The following is a 17,759-nucleotide window of genomic DNA, read 5'->3' as shown; positions in this document are numbered from 1 at the left end:
AATCAACTTAGCAAGACCCTGTCTCAAAAAATAAGGGCTGGGATGTGCTTAGGGGTAAAGCGCCTCTGGGTTCAATCTCCAGTACAAAAACAAAAATCTCAAAATACAAAAAAAACCAATTCAACTGCCTTTTCACCCTGTATTTTTTTGAGCAGAAGTCATTTGCTAGATACTTATTAATTGTTATGTATAGATTGTCTCATTTATCTTCGCACAACCTCCTCCCCAGAGTAGATAATATTTTTTTTTAAAATATCTTACAGATGAGGAACACAGACATAGAGAGGTTAAATGAAATTTTACCTAGTTGTATCTATGGTGACACTAGTATCAAAGATAATGATTAATGAATTGATTGTGGCCTACTTCTGCACCTCATTATGAATAAAGGAAAGCTCACACACACACACACATACACACACACACACACAATGATACAATGGAGTTTTATTCAGCCATAAAGAAAAATGAAATTATTTCATTTGGAAGAAAATGAATGGATCTAAAGATCATCATGCTAAGTGAAATAAGTCAAACTCAGAAGGTCAAGAGTCTGTTTTCTCTCATATGTGGAAGACAGAGAGGAAAAAGGAAAAAAAAAAAGATGGGGGCTGACCTCATGAAAATCAAAGAGCAATCAGCAGAGAAAAGGGATTAAGGGGTGGGGGAAAATGCTGGGGGATGATATTGGCCAAATTTTATTGTTATATTGTGTGCATGTAAGATTATGTAACAATAAATCCCATCATTATATAAAAAAGAATTATAGTTTAATAAATGCTGTAAGTATACAAAATAATTAAGAATTATATTTTAATAAATGCTAAAAGGGGACGTTGTATATTTATCTTAATATCCCAGCCATACTGATTCAATGATATGCTGCTCTATTTTATGCATGCTCTGTCCTTTTGTCCCACCTGACTGCATGACTTAAATGTACCTTAAATGCTTTGTCATAGTTGCTGGAAATCTCATTGTTGTGCTTCTATTTAGGTTTCTATTTATCCACTGTAGAAACCCTATAATAATTTCCAGCAAAGACCAGCTCTTCCTCCTGTGTGTGCCATATACATAGAATATAGTCTAGTATTGTGCCTTTCCCACTGTGTTGAACTTATACCTCTTTACATGCCTGTTACTAAACCTTACACTTTCACAATAGAAATCTTTTGTGTTTCTCCCCCTATCCCCTGATAGTGTTTGGTGCATGATAAAGCCTTAATAAATAAAAACCAATGAGGGAAAATGGAAACACAGCAACTAGTGGTGAACAGAAAAGTGAGTACAAATGAAACTCATATTGACAGATAATTGTGATGTTTCATTTAATATAACAGTTAATCTAGATTTCAAAAGTTTTTACTTTCAGAATATTTAGGAAATTCAACTTAGTTGCTTGTTAGAATTTTGTAGAAGCATATTATGAGGGACATTGGGATTTGTAATGAGCATAGTAAATCAGAATTTAGAATTTTTATTTAGCTATGAAAGAAAGCTCTAATTTTTTTATTTTTAAATTACAGAAATAATACATTCTAAAAGATTCAAGTGATAAAGAAATATCTAATGCAAAGTGTGAAACCCTCTTTGTGTGCCTTTTTCTGTTCCTGGTTTCCTTCTGCAAAGTCAATCACTGTCAATAATTTTATATGTATCTTTCTAGACACCTTTTAATTCATATTTTTGTGTAAATGTGTTAATATACTTATGTGTATGTTCTTTGATAAAGTAAAATGTATGCCACATGTAAATTTTTACTCTTAAATATTTACAAGGTTTTGAAATACTTTGTCCATATATTTGTATATACTTCCCTTACTTATGTATAATTTATTCTTGTTATCATCTAAATAGTTGTCTAATGTGTGAATATATGGCAATTTATTTAAGCACTGCCTTCATTGGTAATATCATTTTTCTAATTTTGTTTTGTGTGCTGGGCATTGACCTCAGCCTCATGTATGCTAGGTGAGGTCTCTACTCTTGAGTTATATCTCCTGCCAGAATTCCTAATTTTAAAATACTTAGTAAACAATTAAACATCTTTTATGTATTGTTATACTTAAATGAAAAATTTAAAGGATATATTCCCTAGAAATAGAATTGCTAGGTAAAATTGACACATTTTAATTTTTGATAGTTTCTTGCTACATTATCTTTTGCCCAATTTATATGCCAATGTAAGTCCTCAGAATGTTTCTCTATTTACTTTGCCAACACATTACTTTAAAATTATATAGTCAATACATTGGGTGAAAAATATTACTTATGCATTTCTTTTATTATATTGAAGTTGTGATCTTTTCATATTTTTATTTACAATCTGGTTTTCCTGTGAATAGCCTATGTATTTTTTGGTTTCACTTTTCTGTTTTTTTAAAATTTTAATTGATTTTTTTTAAAAAAATAAATGACAGCAGAATGCATTATAATTATTATTACACATATAGAACAATTTTTCGTACCTCTGTTTGTATATAAAGTATGTTCACACCAATTCTTCTCTTCATACATGTACTTTGGATAATGATGTCCATCACATTCCACCATCCTTGCTAACCCCCTGCCCCCTCTCTTGGGTTCACTTTTCTGTTGCATTTGTGGCATCTTTTGGTGTACTTCAGATATTAATCCTTTTCCAGTTAAACACATTGTCCTAAAGCGTCACTTGTCTCTTAGCTTTGTGTTCTCATCTGTCAATAAGAAACTTAATTTTCATGTAGTCAAATTTGTCAATTTTTCTATTGGAAGTCTGGGAATTTGTTAAACTTAGAATTGTCTTTCAACTCCATGATTATACATATATTTTATTGAATACTTCTGTAATTTCATAAATCTAATGAGGTTTCAATTCATCCAGAATTTATTTTTGTATATTATGTGAGGTCAAGATTTAAATATATTTGTTTCTTCTAAATAATTTCTCACCTTCTTTCCCTCTTTCTTTCTTTGGTACTGGGGATTAAATCCAGGGACACTCTGCTACTGAGCCACATCATCCACCCCTTTTATAAATTTTGTTCTGAGGGAGGATCTAAATTGCCCAGCAGACTGGTCTTGAACTTGAGATTCTCCTGACTCAGCCTCCCGAGTCACTGGTATTAGAGACCTTCACACTATTTCTTTTTCTTTCCTTCCCTCCCCCTCTCCCTCTCTGCAGGAAAAACAGACTGTAAGTGACTCAAAGCCAGTTCTTGCTTGTCCAATGTTACTATTTCTGCAGGGAGCTGGGGAGGAGCCCTGGGTCCTGGCTGGTCACAGCCTCTGAAAGTGCTAAAGCCCACAGAGACAGGCAGGCTCACCCTAGCTGCTCTCTGGGAAACCTACGACTAACACTATTTCTTAAGCAATTCTTTTTTTTTTTATTAGTTGTTCATGACAATACAATGATCTTGAAATATCATACATTTGAATCAAATGGGGTATAATTTCTCATTTTTCCGAGTGTCTTAAGCAATTCTTTTGAGTATATTGATATAAAATTCCCATGAGTATATTGATATATTTCTGAACTCTATTTTATTCTGCTGGTCTATTTTTGTATTTAACAATGTCATACTATTTTTCCTCATAATTTATTATGAAATCTCTTACTGTAAATTCTGTTCTTTGTTCTTTTCCTTCCCTTTTCTCCCTTTTCCAGCTCTTCTCGTTGGTGAGTTCTAGTTTCATTGGCTATTTATAAAAGTTGATTAATTATTATTATTATTATTTTTTTGTTTTTGTTTCTTTGTTTTATTTTTAAAACACATGACACTGGAATGCATCACAATTCTTATTACACATATAGAACATTTTTTCTTTTTTTTTTTCCACATCCTCTCCAGTATTTATTATGTCTGTATTGTTCTTTTTATTTATTTATTTATTTATTTTTCTTTTTTTTAATTGGTTGTTCACAACATTACAAAGCTCTTGACATATCATATTTCATACATTAGATTGAAGTGGGTTATGAACCCCCAATTTTACCCCAAATGCAGATTGCAGAATCACGTCGGTTACACATCCACAATTTTACATGATTCTGTACCTAGAAGACCCAAAAGGGTCTACAAAGAAACTACTAGAACTAATAAATGAATTCAGCAAAGTGGCAGGATATAAAATCAACACGCATAAATCAAAGGCATTTCTGTATATCAGCGACAAAACTTCTGAAACGGAAATGAGGAAAAACACTCCATTCACAATATCCTCAAAAAAAAAAATAAAATACTTGGGAATCAACCTAACAAAAGAGGTGAAAGATTTATACAATGAAAACTACAGAACCCTAAAGAGAGAAGTAGAAGAAGATCTTAGAAGATGGAAAAATATACCCTGTTCATGGATAGGCAGAACTAACATCATCAAAATGGTGATATTACCAAAAGTTCTCTATAGGTTTAATGCAATGCCAATCAAAATCCCAACGGCATTTCTTGTAGAAATAGATAAAGCAATCATGAAATTCATATGGAAAAATAAAAGACCCAGAATAGCAAAAGCAATTCTAAGCAGGAAGTGTGAATCAGGCGGTATAGCGATACCAGATTTCAAACTATATTACAGAGCAATAGTGACAAAAACAGCATGGTACTGGTACCAAAACAGGCAGGTGGACCAATGGTATAGAATAGAGGACACAGGGACTAATCCACAAAGTTACAACTATCTTATATTTGATAAAGGGGCTAAAAGCATGCAATGGAGGAAGGATAGCATCTTCAACAAATGGTGTTGGGAAAACTGGAAATCCATATGCAACAAAATGAAACTGAATCCCTTTCTCTCGCCATGCACAAAAGTTAACTCAAAATGGATCAAGGAGCTTGATATCAAATCAGAGACTCTGCGTCTGATAGAAGAAAAAGTTGGCTCCGATCTACATATTGTGGGGTTGGGCTCCAAATTCCTTAATAGGACACCCATAGCACAAGATTTAATAACAAGAATCAACAAATGGGACTTACTTAAACTAAAAAGTTTTTTCTCAGCAAGAGAAACAATAAGAGAGGTAAATAGGGAGCCTACATCCTGGGAACAAATTTTTACTCCTCACACTTCAGATAGAGCCCTAATATCCAGAGTATACAAAGAACTCAAAAAATTAGGCAATAAGATAACAAATAACCCAATCAACAAATGGGCCAAGGACCTGATTAATTATTTTTCAAGTATTCCTTTTTTTGATTTTTTTCTGGTTTACATTTTTTGGTCTTTAATCATTTAAAACATCACTTGCTTTACAGTAATTTTCATATTCTTCTAATTTCTCTCATTTGCCCATGTGGATTATCTCTTTAGGACTGATTGAATTGGCATGTGTTTTCAAAATTTTTAGTGTCCTCCTGGGAAATCTTATTCTATTTGTTTTGCATGAGTATTTCTGTGCTTTTTTTGCGGGGTGTTATTATCTGATTTAGATAAATTTTTAAATTAAATTATTGGCTAGGAGAATTCTTCTCATCATAGGTCGTACAAGTTTGTACTCAAACCTGTAGACAGTGGCCTGGGATTTTCTCCTCACTTTTTTTTTTTTTTTAATTTTGACTCTTTAAAAAAATTTTTTTTGTAGTTGTAGATGGACAGAATACCTTTATTTTATTTGTTTATTTTTATGTGGTGCTGAGGGTCGAACCCAGTGATTCACATGTGTAAACCAAGTGCTCTGCCACTGAGCTACAGCCCTAGCTCTCCCCTCAATTTTTTATCATGAATATTTTCAAACAGAAGTTGAATGAATGGTATAATTAATGTTCATATAACCATCATTTATGTTTAACAATTGTGAACATTTGAATATATATCTCTATATATAGTACCTGCTGGATGATTTGAGAATAAGTTTTATATATAACATTTTACCTCTAAATACTTAAGTACTCATATTTTAAAACTGTCATTCCACCACAAAAATTTTTAAACTTAACTATCATTTTCTAATATTTTGTACACCTTGTCTATACTAAAAATTGCCTCAGTTGTCCTCAACATTTTCATCATAACTGTTCTGTACAACCAGGATTTTGTCAAGTTTTACTTACGGATTTAAAAAATGTATACTTAGGGCTGGGGATATGGCTCAAGTGGCAGTGCGCTCGTCTGGCATGTGCGGGGCGCTGGGTTTGATCCTCAGCACCACATAAAAATAAAATAAAGATGTTGTGTCCACCGACAACTAAAAAATAAATATTAAAAAACTCTCTCTCTCTTAAAAATGTATATTTAATTGACAACACTTTTATGTGGAAGAATATGATGCTTCAATACACATGTACAACATGCAATAATTGGATCATTGTAATTGGCATATCTATCTCCTGAAACATTTATTGTTTCCTTGTTCTGGGAACATTCAAAATTTCCTTTACTAGCTATTTGGAAACACTTCATGAATTTTGATCAACCCTAGTCATCCTACTGTGCTATAGAGCCTGAGAAGTTATTCCTTCTATCCTTGTATCCTGAACTCCTTAACCATCATCTCTCCATCCCTCTCACCTTCACATATTTCCAAGACTCTGGAAACTATTATTAAACCTCTATTTCTAGGAGATCAACTTTTTAGCTACTACATACAAGCAAGAGGTTGCAGTCTATGTCTTTCTGTGTATGACTTATGTTACTCAATGCAATGTCCTCCAGTTCCATCCATGTTGCTGAAAATTATTGATTTTCATTCTTTTATATGGCTGAATAATATTTGTGTATATAAGCACATTTAAAAGAATCCATTCATCCATTGTTGAACACCTCAGTTGGTTCAATATCATGGCCATTGTGAACAGTGCAGCAGTAAATATGACTGGAGGTAACTCTTTGGTATGCTGATTTCATTTTTTTGAAGATATCTATCTAACTATCTATCTATATCTATCTATCTATCTATCTATCTATCTATCTATCTATCTATCTATCTATCTATATCCAGAAGTAGGGTAGTTGTATCATATGGTGGATCCACTTTTAATTTATTGAGTAGATTTCATATTGTTAACATAATGGTTGCACTAATTCTTATTCTTACCAGCAGTGTATAAGACTTCCCTTTTCTCTGCATCCTCACAGCATTTCTTCTTCCTATTCTTCCCACATGCCTCCTCCTCTCCTCCTCCCCTTCTCCTCCCCTCCTCATCCTTTTTTCCTTTTCCTCCTCCACATCCTTCTTCTTCTTTTGTTTTTTTTGATAATAACTCATCTAATTTTGGTGAAATTATATATCATAGTGGTGTTTATTTTCATTTCCCTGATGGTTAGTGATGTTAAGCCTATTTTCATATACCTGTCAACCATTTGTGCATTTTTTAAGAAATGTCTTTTGAGATCATTTACTAATTATTTTTGGATGATTTATGTTTTTGTTGTTGAGTTTCTTGAGTTCCTTATATTTTCATGTGTGTGTGTGTGTATGTATGTATAAATATATATATATTTCTCCTCTTCTTCTTCCTTCTTTCCTTTTTTCTTTTCTCTCCCTCCCTCCCTTTCTTTCTTCCTTACTTCCTTTCTCTCTTTCTCTCTCCCTCCCTCCCTTTCTTTCTTCCTTGCTTCCTCTCTCTCTCTCTCTCTCTCTCTCTTTCTTTTTCTCCAGGCATGATGGTACACACCTGTAATCCCAGCTACTCAGGAGGCTGAGACAAGAGGATTGCAAGTTTGAGGCCAGCCTGGGCAACTTTGGGATACCTTTTGTCAAAATAAAAATAAAAAGGACTGAAGATATGGCTCCGTGGCAGAGCACTGCTGGGTTTAATACCTGGCTTGGCCAAAAAAGAAAAAGAAAAAATATCATTGCCCATACTGATGCCCTGAAATGTTGTTTCTTCTTTGAGTTTCATAGTTTTCTGGTCTTATATTTAAGTCTTTGATCCATTTTGTGTTACTTTATTGGTAATGGGAATTGAACCAAATCTCCAACCTTTTAATTTTTTTTTATTTTGAGACAGGATCTCACTAAGTTGCTTAGAGCTTTGCTAAATTACTGAGGTTGGCCTCTAACTTGCAATCCTTCTGCCTCATCCTCCTGAGTGACTGGGATTACAGGCCTGTACCACCATGCCTGGCTGAGTTACTTTTCATATATGGTGAAAGAAAGGCATCCTTGCTGGTGATGGAGGACCTGTTATGGAATGTCAAATCCCAAGTAGGATGAGAGAACTCTCTATGAAGTAGGTAGACTTGATGTGAGTTTCAGCAACTGAGCAGGATAAGGAGGTTGTCTGTATGGTAGGATACATCAGAGTGGGAGACAGAGCCTTAGGGTAAGGAGGGCTTCTACCCATGGAGGTAACCTCGTGTGGGCTGTTGGAGCCTCAGGGAGGCTAAGTTATGGCTAGGAAATTAGCATCAAGAATCAGAGCACAAACAGAGTAAAGGAGGTTTTCCTGTGGAGTGATGGCTCAGCTCAGGGTTTTAGAACCTCAACAAGGTGAGGAGTCTGTGCACTCGGGAGGGTGTTAGCTGGCCCTGTTCAGGAATATCCAAGAAGAGTGAGGAGAACATCAGTGCTGGGGACAGGGTTTAGGCCTGGGGAATCAGAGCTCAACCAGGAAGAGAAGGATGTTTTAGTAGAAGAGGGCTGGTACCAATAGTGGGAGATTAGTAACATCTGGAAGATTAATCAAATAAATGAATAAGTCAAAGTTAAAGGACAATAGGTTTCTTACTAAACTGAAACCTGGGACATTGGATTGGAATTGGAGTTATTAGTGTGAACTCATGGTTTTCAATATATTTAGACACAGAAATAAATATAAAGATCTATATTATGCTGAGGAGGAGAATTTAGGTAGGAGAGACTAAAAGAAGGGGAATCATCTGGGAAAAGCTGAGAGCAAAGAATGTGGGCATGAATTGAGATAATTTTGTGGAAAGTTCCCATATGAAACTTTTAGTTTTTGGTGTGTTTTCCTCTTGGCTTTTGGAAAAAAAAATTAGCACTAGGTTGAAGTTTATCCTTCACATATAATTCCATGCCATTATCCCAACTGTTCAAAATATTCCTATGTACCTCCTAGAGCTGTTTGTTGGTGTATGTGGAGAATAAAGAGAAAGAGAAGTGTGGAATAAAATATGCCTCCTTTTCTACCACCTAATAAAGACAGATGCTTTCAGGAGTTCTGGCAGTGACCAGTAGCAAAATGAATAGAGATTCATGATGGAGTGCCGCAGTCTGGCTGGGCACTGAATCACAAGCCACTCACAGCCTTGTAGATTCAAACAGCAATTCTTTATTCCCAAACTCACACCGGCCCTCTACAAACACGTTCTCGGGAAATGCAAGTTCTGCCGCCAAATTCCATACCACCACTGGGCTCTGTCTCCCAAAAATACTCTCTGAATCCCGTGAGAACTCAACGGGAACTCAGGCAGCAGGATACGCCCTATTACCAGCAGGAATAACCTTAAATCTGGAACTGCCCTAAACCCAGATTGTCCTAAACCGGGAATGCCCTAAACCCGGATCCACCCTGGTCCTTGAGCAAGGTCACCTTACTCAAGCATACATGCAATGTCACAGCGAATGTCCAAGGCAAGTCCATTTCCACGAGTCCTTCCTCTAAGCAACATGGGGTACGCTGGCAAGGAAATTTTGATGCGTCATTCCTACTTGGCAATGGCTCTCAGCAATGGAGATAATTATTAACATCAAGGGAAAGCACAGAGGAGCCTCTTCAGAAGGAATAGGATTTAAACTTTGTCTTCCCCATCATACTAAAGGAAGCTGACTCTTGAATGTGGGGAGGCTGTCATCTGATATTTGTGTCAGTGATCATCTTAGAATGTGGTTTCAAGAAGCCACCTGATCAGCCAGAAATGAGGAGGTGAATGCAATATGAACAAGTGTTTGCTTAGTTAGTTGGCTGGGTGAATGTGGAACACAAATATTATTTTTTGCTGATAAGAGCACAGTTCTTAGGAAAGACTTCTCTAAATTTCTCATTTCCCCTTTTCCTTTCCTTCCTATTTCTTGCCCTTGCCTTTTGAGTTCTTGCTTTTGATACATCTGCTTAGCTGTATTTAGTATGTTTAAAGACTAACTCTCATGGTGCTGGTCCTGGCGATTGCACCTCTCTCTGTGGAATGAGTGGTTTCATGCTGTGGTTTGAATTCTCATGAGACAGTCTCAGGGGTATTTGTCTATTTATTGCTTCTGCTCTCATCCAGTTGAGAGAAAGAACAGTCGACCACCATGTTTGGATCTCATGTATAAGATGTTTTAAGGAAGGGATGACACAGATTTTCTGAAGAAAGCAGAAGGGCTCTTCACAGTATGGCTTCGGAAATCACTTATGCTGAAGTGAGGTTCAAAAATGAACCGAAGTCCTCAGGTACCAATTCAGATTCTCCTGCAGGTAAAAAAATCATTTTCTGGTGATCAGAGTTAGTGATGTGGTGAAGGAGGAAGGGAAGGTTTATAAGCAAGGCATAGGTGATGTTAGTTGTTGTTCTGTGAGTGGTTGTGTCTGGGAAACCCTAGAGTCCCTGATATTTTGTTGCCTGTAGATAAGCATTAAGAGGTTGAGGAGTTGTAAAGTGGCAAAGAAAAGATTTATGATACTTTCCTTACTGGAACCATTTAGGACAAGTGTTTGTATTTTATTGTATATTTCTTCCACATAGACATATACAGCCATGTGTGTAGGAGTATATTTGTATGTATATATTATGTGTATGTATGTATGTGTGTATATATATATATATATATATATATATATATATATATATTTTTTTTTTTTTTTTTTCCCCCACCAAACTGAAATCACCCAGTGCTGAGGCTCTCATAAATGGTGGGCAAGTGCTCTCCTACTGCGCTTCATTCCTAGACCTGAAAATGGTTTCTAACTATGAGATGGCAACAAGAAAGACTGATCTTCTCCTAAAAATGTGAATAGTTTTTAAAGATTTATCTGCTGCAGCACATATTTTTAAAGTAAAGTTGGAGGCAATCTGGAAGATTATTTAAATATACAATGAAATACTGTGCAACCACAATAAATGAAGAAATAGGGAGATTTGAAAAAATATTCATGATGCAATGTTAAAGAAAATGGTAGTTAACAAATCAAGATTGATGATATGTCAATTGGGCAAAAATGCACATATGAATATACATTTTAAAAACTGATTGAGGGGCTGGGGGTTGTGGCTCAGTGGTAGAGCACTTGCCTAGTACATGTGGGGCCCTGGGTTCAATCCTCAGCACCACATAAAATAAAATAAATGTATTGTGTCCAACTACAACTAAAAATATTTTAAAAAACTGGCTGAAAGAATGTATATTAAAATATTAAGAACAGTTATTCTCAATGGTAGGAATTAGTACTTTCATATATGTTATAAAATTTCTACAGTGATCATCATTGTTTCATTCCTATTCCTATTTTTAAATTATTTACAATCTTATACTATTAGTAATTGTGTGTCACACATAGAAAAGGAGAAGAAGATGAGGAAGAGGAAACAAGGACAGAATTTATTATTAATAAAAATTATTTGGTTTCTTCTTCAGCTCCCAAAGAGAACACCACTCCTCTCAAAAGTAATCCCGCTTTTCCTAAGCTGCTTCTTGGATCACTGCTGATACTTTTCCTGCTGTTGGCAATCTTATTCTTTGTTGCTTTTATCAGTAAGTATAGCAATTCAATCAATAATAAATATCTGCCTTGCATAAAACGAAGATTTTCTTAGAAACTGACATTTAACAATGTATTTATCCAGATAGTTAAAAAAGAAAATTTCTCTAGGGAGATAAAATTCAGTTGTATCTATTGGAAATTTTGCTCTTTTTTAGGATTTAGTTACTCTCCTATAAAAATAATGGAATCCATTCTCATTAGAGAATTTGAAGAATATATGTGGGTAAACATGTTGGTGTAATAGAGTAAAATCTTTGAGGCATCATCTCTGTATTAGGCTCTCTGTGAGGGCAGAATGTTTCCTTAGTAGCACTTATAAAGCTAGTCCTGTTTGACTTCACTGACACTTACATTTTGGGGTATGTAATGGACAAGAAGGGGATGGGAAAAAATATTCCAGAAGAGTTCTCCAATACATTATCTTCTAATTATTTCTGTTCTCACCAAGATTGTGTGAGATGTAAAAGCCAAATTAGCAAATAGATTTTTGCGTATCTTGGCTTTCAGAATTAATCAAAATTTTAAGTCATAAACTCAGCATACTTTTGGATATATATTTTATTCATTAATTTGGTTATTCAATAAGTGGTAATGGCCTTGTACTATTTGCTAAGCACAATGTTAGAGAGTCTAGAAAGAGTCACAAATTCTGTCCTCAAGAAACTGAATAGTCAAATGAACCAGTGCTTGCTGGGTGCAGGGGCACATACTTATAGTAATTCCAACTACTCAAGATGCTGAGGCCTGCTTGGGCAACATACTGAGACCTCCAAAAAAAGAAGAACTAGTGTTTGCAACATTGCATGGGAAGTGTTCTGTAGGTAAGAAGTGAGCTCAGGAGGCTGAGGTAAGCTTCCTGCAAGAGGTGCCATCTAGAACTGTATATATCAAGAATGGTATAGACATATTATATATTTGGAGAAATATAAGCATACATGACTGGAACATAGAGTGCTACTTGAAGAACTTTGAAATGAAGTTATTAGGGGCAGACATGAACAGGATACAGATTATGAAGTATTGTGTACCATTATAAAGAATTTGGATTTTTTCCCCCTAAATATTATTTTACAAAGTAAATTAATCTAAAATTTAGTGGATTAAAAGAGCTATATATTTAGCTCCCACTTCTGGGGCTTGGCAGTTTATATTGGTTTCAGTTGGGAGTTTCCTCTGTCCTAGCTGAACTCACTCATGCATACTATGTCAGGTACTAGTCATAGAAGGAGGAAGAGGATGTCAAGTGGAATGACAGGGGCAATTTCACCACATTTCTGTCGTCATTTATCAGGCTAGCCTGGGTTTGTTCACATGACCACTTACCGACTTCCAAGACTGAGGGTGAAAGGAAGCCAAGCATGTTGAAGTCTCAATTTGGAACTAGCACAGTTTTTTTTGCACATTCTATTGGATAAATGGAGTCTTTAAGGCAGCTCATATTCAAGTAGTGGAGAAACAGACTCCATGTCTTGATTGGAGAAGCTGTAAATTCACAGGGCAAATGGGTATGAATATAGGGAGTATGGAACTTTGGGGCCCTTTATTCAGTGTGTCACAGTCATGGTAAGCCATTGAAAAATTCTGAGCAAGGAGTTGATATGGAAAAATTATGGAAAGTTTGTTTTTACAAAGCTGTGACAATGGGTTTATGAGCACAAAGTTGGTGTTAGAAAAAGAAGTTAGAAGGCCAATGGATAATCTTGTTGAGGCACATTGAGAGCCTGATCCAAGGAAACTGTTAGTGAAGAAAGAGAAGAGGAGGTAGTTTTGAATGATAGAGAAGATATAATCAAGGAAGACTTGATGCATATTTAGATCTGGTGATTAAGGGACCCAGAGAAGTTAAGTATGACTCTAATATTCTGACCTATTAAACTCACCAATAATAAAGTCATTCAAAAAAAGGTAGACAACATAGGATGAGTAGCATGTTTGGTTGGAAGATGATGATTTAAGTTTTGAACACATTGAGCTGAACCTCAAATGTAATTATTTAGTAGGAGGAACATCTGCATTTCAGGAGTGAGTTTTGAGTTTTGGAAGTTATTCACATTCAGGCAGCTGGTAACACTAGGGAAAGTATGATATCACTCTGAAAGAAAACTTAGTATGAGAAGTAGGGACAGGGATGAAACTCTGGAGAACACTATATTTTAATAGGTAGATGAAAGAAGAGGAGCTTATAAAAGAGTAGAAGAAGCAGCAGTAAGAAATATGAGGCAGAAACAGGAAAGAACACTGTCCCAAAAACTTAAGGAGAGAGAGAAATGTGAAGAATTGTGAGTCCATTGGGAAGATGACTAATAAGAGGTCCTAGGATGTTACCGATGATCCATTTCAAGGATGGGTGTAGTGAAATGGGAAAAGCCAAAGCCAGAATGAGGTGGGTCAAGGAAAAAACAGGGTTAGGGGGAAAGAAAAAATTCAACTTCTAGTAATGAGGTGAGTTTTAATTTGAGAGAGACATGTGCACTTAGGAGTTAGAATCAGTGGTGATGGAGAGAGTTAAAGGACAGAAGAGGAAGAGAATAACATCCTCTTGATTAATCTTGAGGTTTCTAAAAAACATTTTTCTATTCTTTAAGGTAAGCCAGAACTGCTTAGAATTAGCAAATTCCTCCTTCTCCTAAAGTCCCAGGCTATGAAAAAAATTTTTTAATTTTTTAAATTTCTTGACTCTATTTTTTTCCATTGTTCTGTATGATATGTTGTTTTTAAATTTTTTTATTCTAATTTGTTATATATGTCAGCATAATGCATTACTATTCATATTATATATATAGAGAGCACAATTTTTCATGTCTCTGCTTATTTACAAAGTATATTCACACCATTCGTGTCTTCTTCATACACATACTTAGGGTAGTGATGTGTATCTCATTCCACCATCTTTTTTTTTAACCCGTTTCCCCCTCCCTCCTCTACCTTCACCTTTGCCCTATCCAGAGTTTGTCCAATCTTCCCATGTGCCTCCTCCCAACCCTCTGTGTATCACCCTCCTTATATCAGAGAAAACATTCGGCATTTGGTTTTTTGGAATTGGCTTATTTCACTTAGCATTATATTCTCCAATCCATCCATATACCTGAAAATGCCATGATTTTATTTTCTTTCATTGCTGAGTAATATTCCATTGTGTATATATACCACATTTTCTTTATCCATTCAACTACTGATGGGCATCTAGGTTGATTCCACAGTTTAGTCATTGTGAATTGTGCTGCTATAAACATTGATGTGGCTGTGTCCCTGTTTTTAAGTCTTGTGTGTATAGGCCTAGGAGTGGGATAGCTGGGTTAAAAGGTGGTTCCATTCCCAGTTTTCCAAGGAATCTCCATACTGCTTTCCATATTGGCTGCACCATTTTGCAGTCCCACCAGCAGTGTATGAGTGTGTCTTTTTCCCCACATCCTCGCCAACACTTATTGTTGTTTGCATTCTTAATAGCTGCCATTCTGACTGGAGTGAGATGAAATCTTAGGGTAGTTTTGATTTGCATTTCTCTAATTGCTAGAGATGTTGAACATTTTTTTCATATATTTGTTGATTGATTATATATCCTTTTCTGAGAAATATCTGTTCAATTCCTTGGCTCATTTATTGATTGGGTTATTTGGTTTTTTTTTTGATGTTTAGCCTTTTGAGTTCTCTATATACCCTAGAGATTAGTGCTCTATCTGATGTTCAAATGGTAAAAATTTGCTCTCAAGCTGTAGGCTCTCTATTCCCCTGACTGATTGTTTCTTTTGCTGAGAAGAAGCTTTTTAGTTTGAATCCATCCCATTTATTAATTCTTGATTTTAATTCTTGCACTATCGGAGTCTTGTTAAGGAAGTAAAGGCCTAATCTGATATGATGTAGATTTGGGCCTACTATTTCTTCCACTAGATACAGGGTCTCTGGCTTAATTCCTAGTTCCTTGATCCACTTTGAGTTGAGTTTTGTGCATGGTGAGAGATAGGGGTCTAATTTCGTTTTGTTGCATATGGATTTCTAGTTTTCCCAGCACCATTTGTTGAAGAGGCTATCTTTTCTTCAATGTATGTTTTTGGTGCCTTTGTTTAATATAAGATAACTGTAATTATGTGGGTTAGTCTCTGTGTCCTCTGTTCTGTACCATTGGTCTACCAGTCTGTTTTGGTGCCAATACCATGCTGTTTTTGTTATTATTGCTCTGTAGTATAGTTTAAGATCTGGCATAGTGATGCTACCTGCTTCATTCTTCTTGCGAAGGATTGCTCTAGCTATCCTGGGACTCTTATTTTTCCAGATGAATTTCATGACTGCCTTTTTTTTTATTTCTGTGAGGAATGCCATTGGTATTATGATTGGAATTGCATTAAATCTGTATAGTGCTTTTGGTAGTATGGTCATTTTGACAATATTAATTCTGCCTATCCAAGAACAAGGGAGATTTTATCTTCTAAGTTCTTCTTTAATTTTGATATTTAGCATTCTGTAGTTTTCATTGTAGAGGTCTTTCACTTCTTTTGTTAGATTGATTCCCAAGTATTTATTTTTTTTTGAGGCTATTGTAAATGGGGTAGTTTTCCTAATTTCCCTTTCGGAGGATTTGTCACTGATATACAGAAATGCTTTTGATTTATGGGTGTTGATTTTGTATCCTACTAATTTGCTTAATTTATTTACTAGTTCTAGAAGTTTTCTGGTGGAATTTTTTTTGGTCTTCTAGGTATAGAATCATATCATTGGTAAATAGTGCTAATTTGAGTTCTTCTTTTCCTATGTGTATCCCTTTATTTTTTTTTCATCTGTCTAATTGCTCTGGCCTGTGTTTCAAGAACTATGTTAAATAGAAGTGGTAAAAGAGGGAATCTCTGTCTTGTTCCAGTTTTTAGAGGGAATGCTTTCATTTTTCTCCATTTAGAATGATATTGGTCTGGAGCTTAGCGTAGATAGCCTTTACAATGTTGAGAAATGTTCCTGTTATCCCTAGTTTTTCTAGTGTTTTGAACATGAAGGGGTGCTGTATTTTGTCAAATGCTTTTTCTGTGTCTATTGAGATGGTCATATGGTTCTTATCTTTAAGGCTATTGTGTGTAAATTCTCAAATGCATTTATTTGACCTCCACTCCCTTCCTACAGATTTGGCCTTCATTTGCATCTTATGTTAAGTATTGAAGGAGACTGTGGATAAGTTCCTTTAGATCCCATTATGATAGAACTGTCATGTCCTCTCTAACTCCTCATCTTTTAGCTATTCCTGGAGCTACCTAACATTTAAAAAACAGTAGGATTAGGCCTGTTGACTGTGGGGTCATGGGGAAAGTTTTCCTGTCAGGTTGTGTACAATTAGGTAATAAGACATGTGTAGATTTTGTTTCTGTGTTAAATGCAAGAAAGCAACAGTAAAGAGCAGTGACCTGGGTTGGGGCTGTGGCTCAGTGGTAGAGCACTTGCTTTGCATGTTTGAAGCACTGGGTTCGATCCTCAGCACCACATAAAAATAAATAAGGTAAATAGAGGTATTGTGTCCATCTGCAACTAAAAAAAAAATCTTTAATAAAAGAGCAATGACCTAATGCTACCAGGAAAATGATTGGTTTTTATTCTATTTTCCAGTTTTCTTTAACAAATATTCTCAGCTACTTGAAGAAAAGAACTATAAAATTTCTATGAAGACCTCAATTCACACAAACTTAAAGTGTGTAAGAAACAATTCAACCATGGAAGGTAAATTTAATGTGCCTAGAGTTCAGTTGCTGACTGTAGTATTAAGGATCCCAAATCAGTATTTATGATTTCTAGGTAGAGCACACCAAGAAGAGGAGTCTCATGATCATTCTAAGTTACAAGTGTACACATCATAACACCTGAAATTTTTATACATTTAAAGTTTTCTAGGCAACGCTTGATTGTATAAAAGGATATATTGCTATTGCATTTCTTCAGCTGGTGCTTCTTTCTGAGGTTTCTGTGCAAGGCTACTCTTTTTCTCTATGTTAGTTATAACAATTTGATAAAAATGATGATGAATATATTATTGTGAATGTGATTATGTGATTATTTTATATTAAAATAGGCTATTTTAAAACATCTTTATATTTACAGAAAAATTGAGCAGATAGTATTAAAAGATTCTATTTTAATCCCCCCTTTCACACACAGTGCCCA

General features: G+C 35.3%; 1 protein-coding gene across 1 annotated transcript in view; it reads left to right on the top strand.

The window, feature by feature from the left end:
* The first annotated feature begins 10,027 nt into the window (after positions 1-10,027).
* Positions 10,028-17,759, top strand: part of LOC308658162 (C-type lectin domain family 4 member A-like) — a 54,558-nt gene continuing 46,826 nt past the window's right edge. The window contains exons 1-3 of the mRNA XM_081310779.1: positions 10,028-10,340; positions 11,498-11,614; positions 17,208-17,318. Of these exons, the coding sequence (XP_081166905.1) occupies positions 10,259-10,340; positions 11,498-11,614; positions 17,208-17,318 (310 nt within the window). The 5' untranslated portion in view covers positions 10,028-10,258. The remainder of the gene's footprint in view (positions 10,341-11,497; positions 11,615-17,207; positions 17,319-17,759) is intronic.

This window comes from Spermophilus citellus (assembly GCF_964194105.1).
Source record: "Spermophilus citellus genome assembly, chromosome: 10".
Lineage (NCBI taxonomy): Eukaryota > Metazoa > Chordata > Mammalia > Rodentia > Sciuridae > Spermophilus > Spermophilus citellus.
The sequence above is the reverse complement of the archived record's forward strand: the minus strand, read 5'-3'. Positions and strand labels throughout refer to the sequence as shown.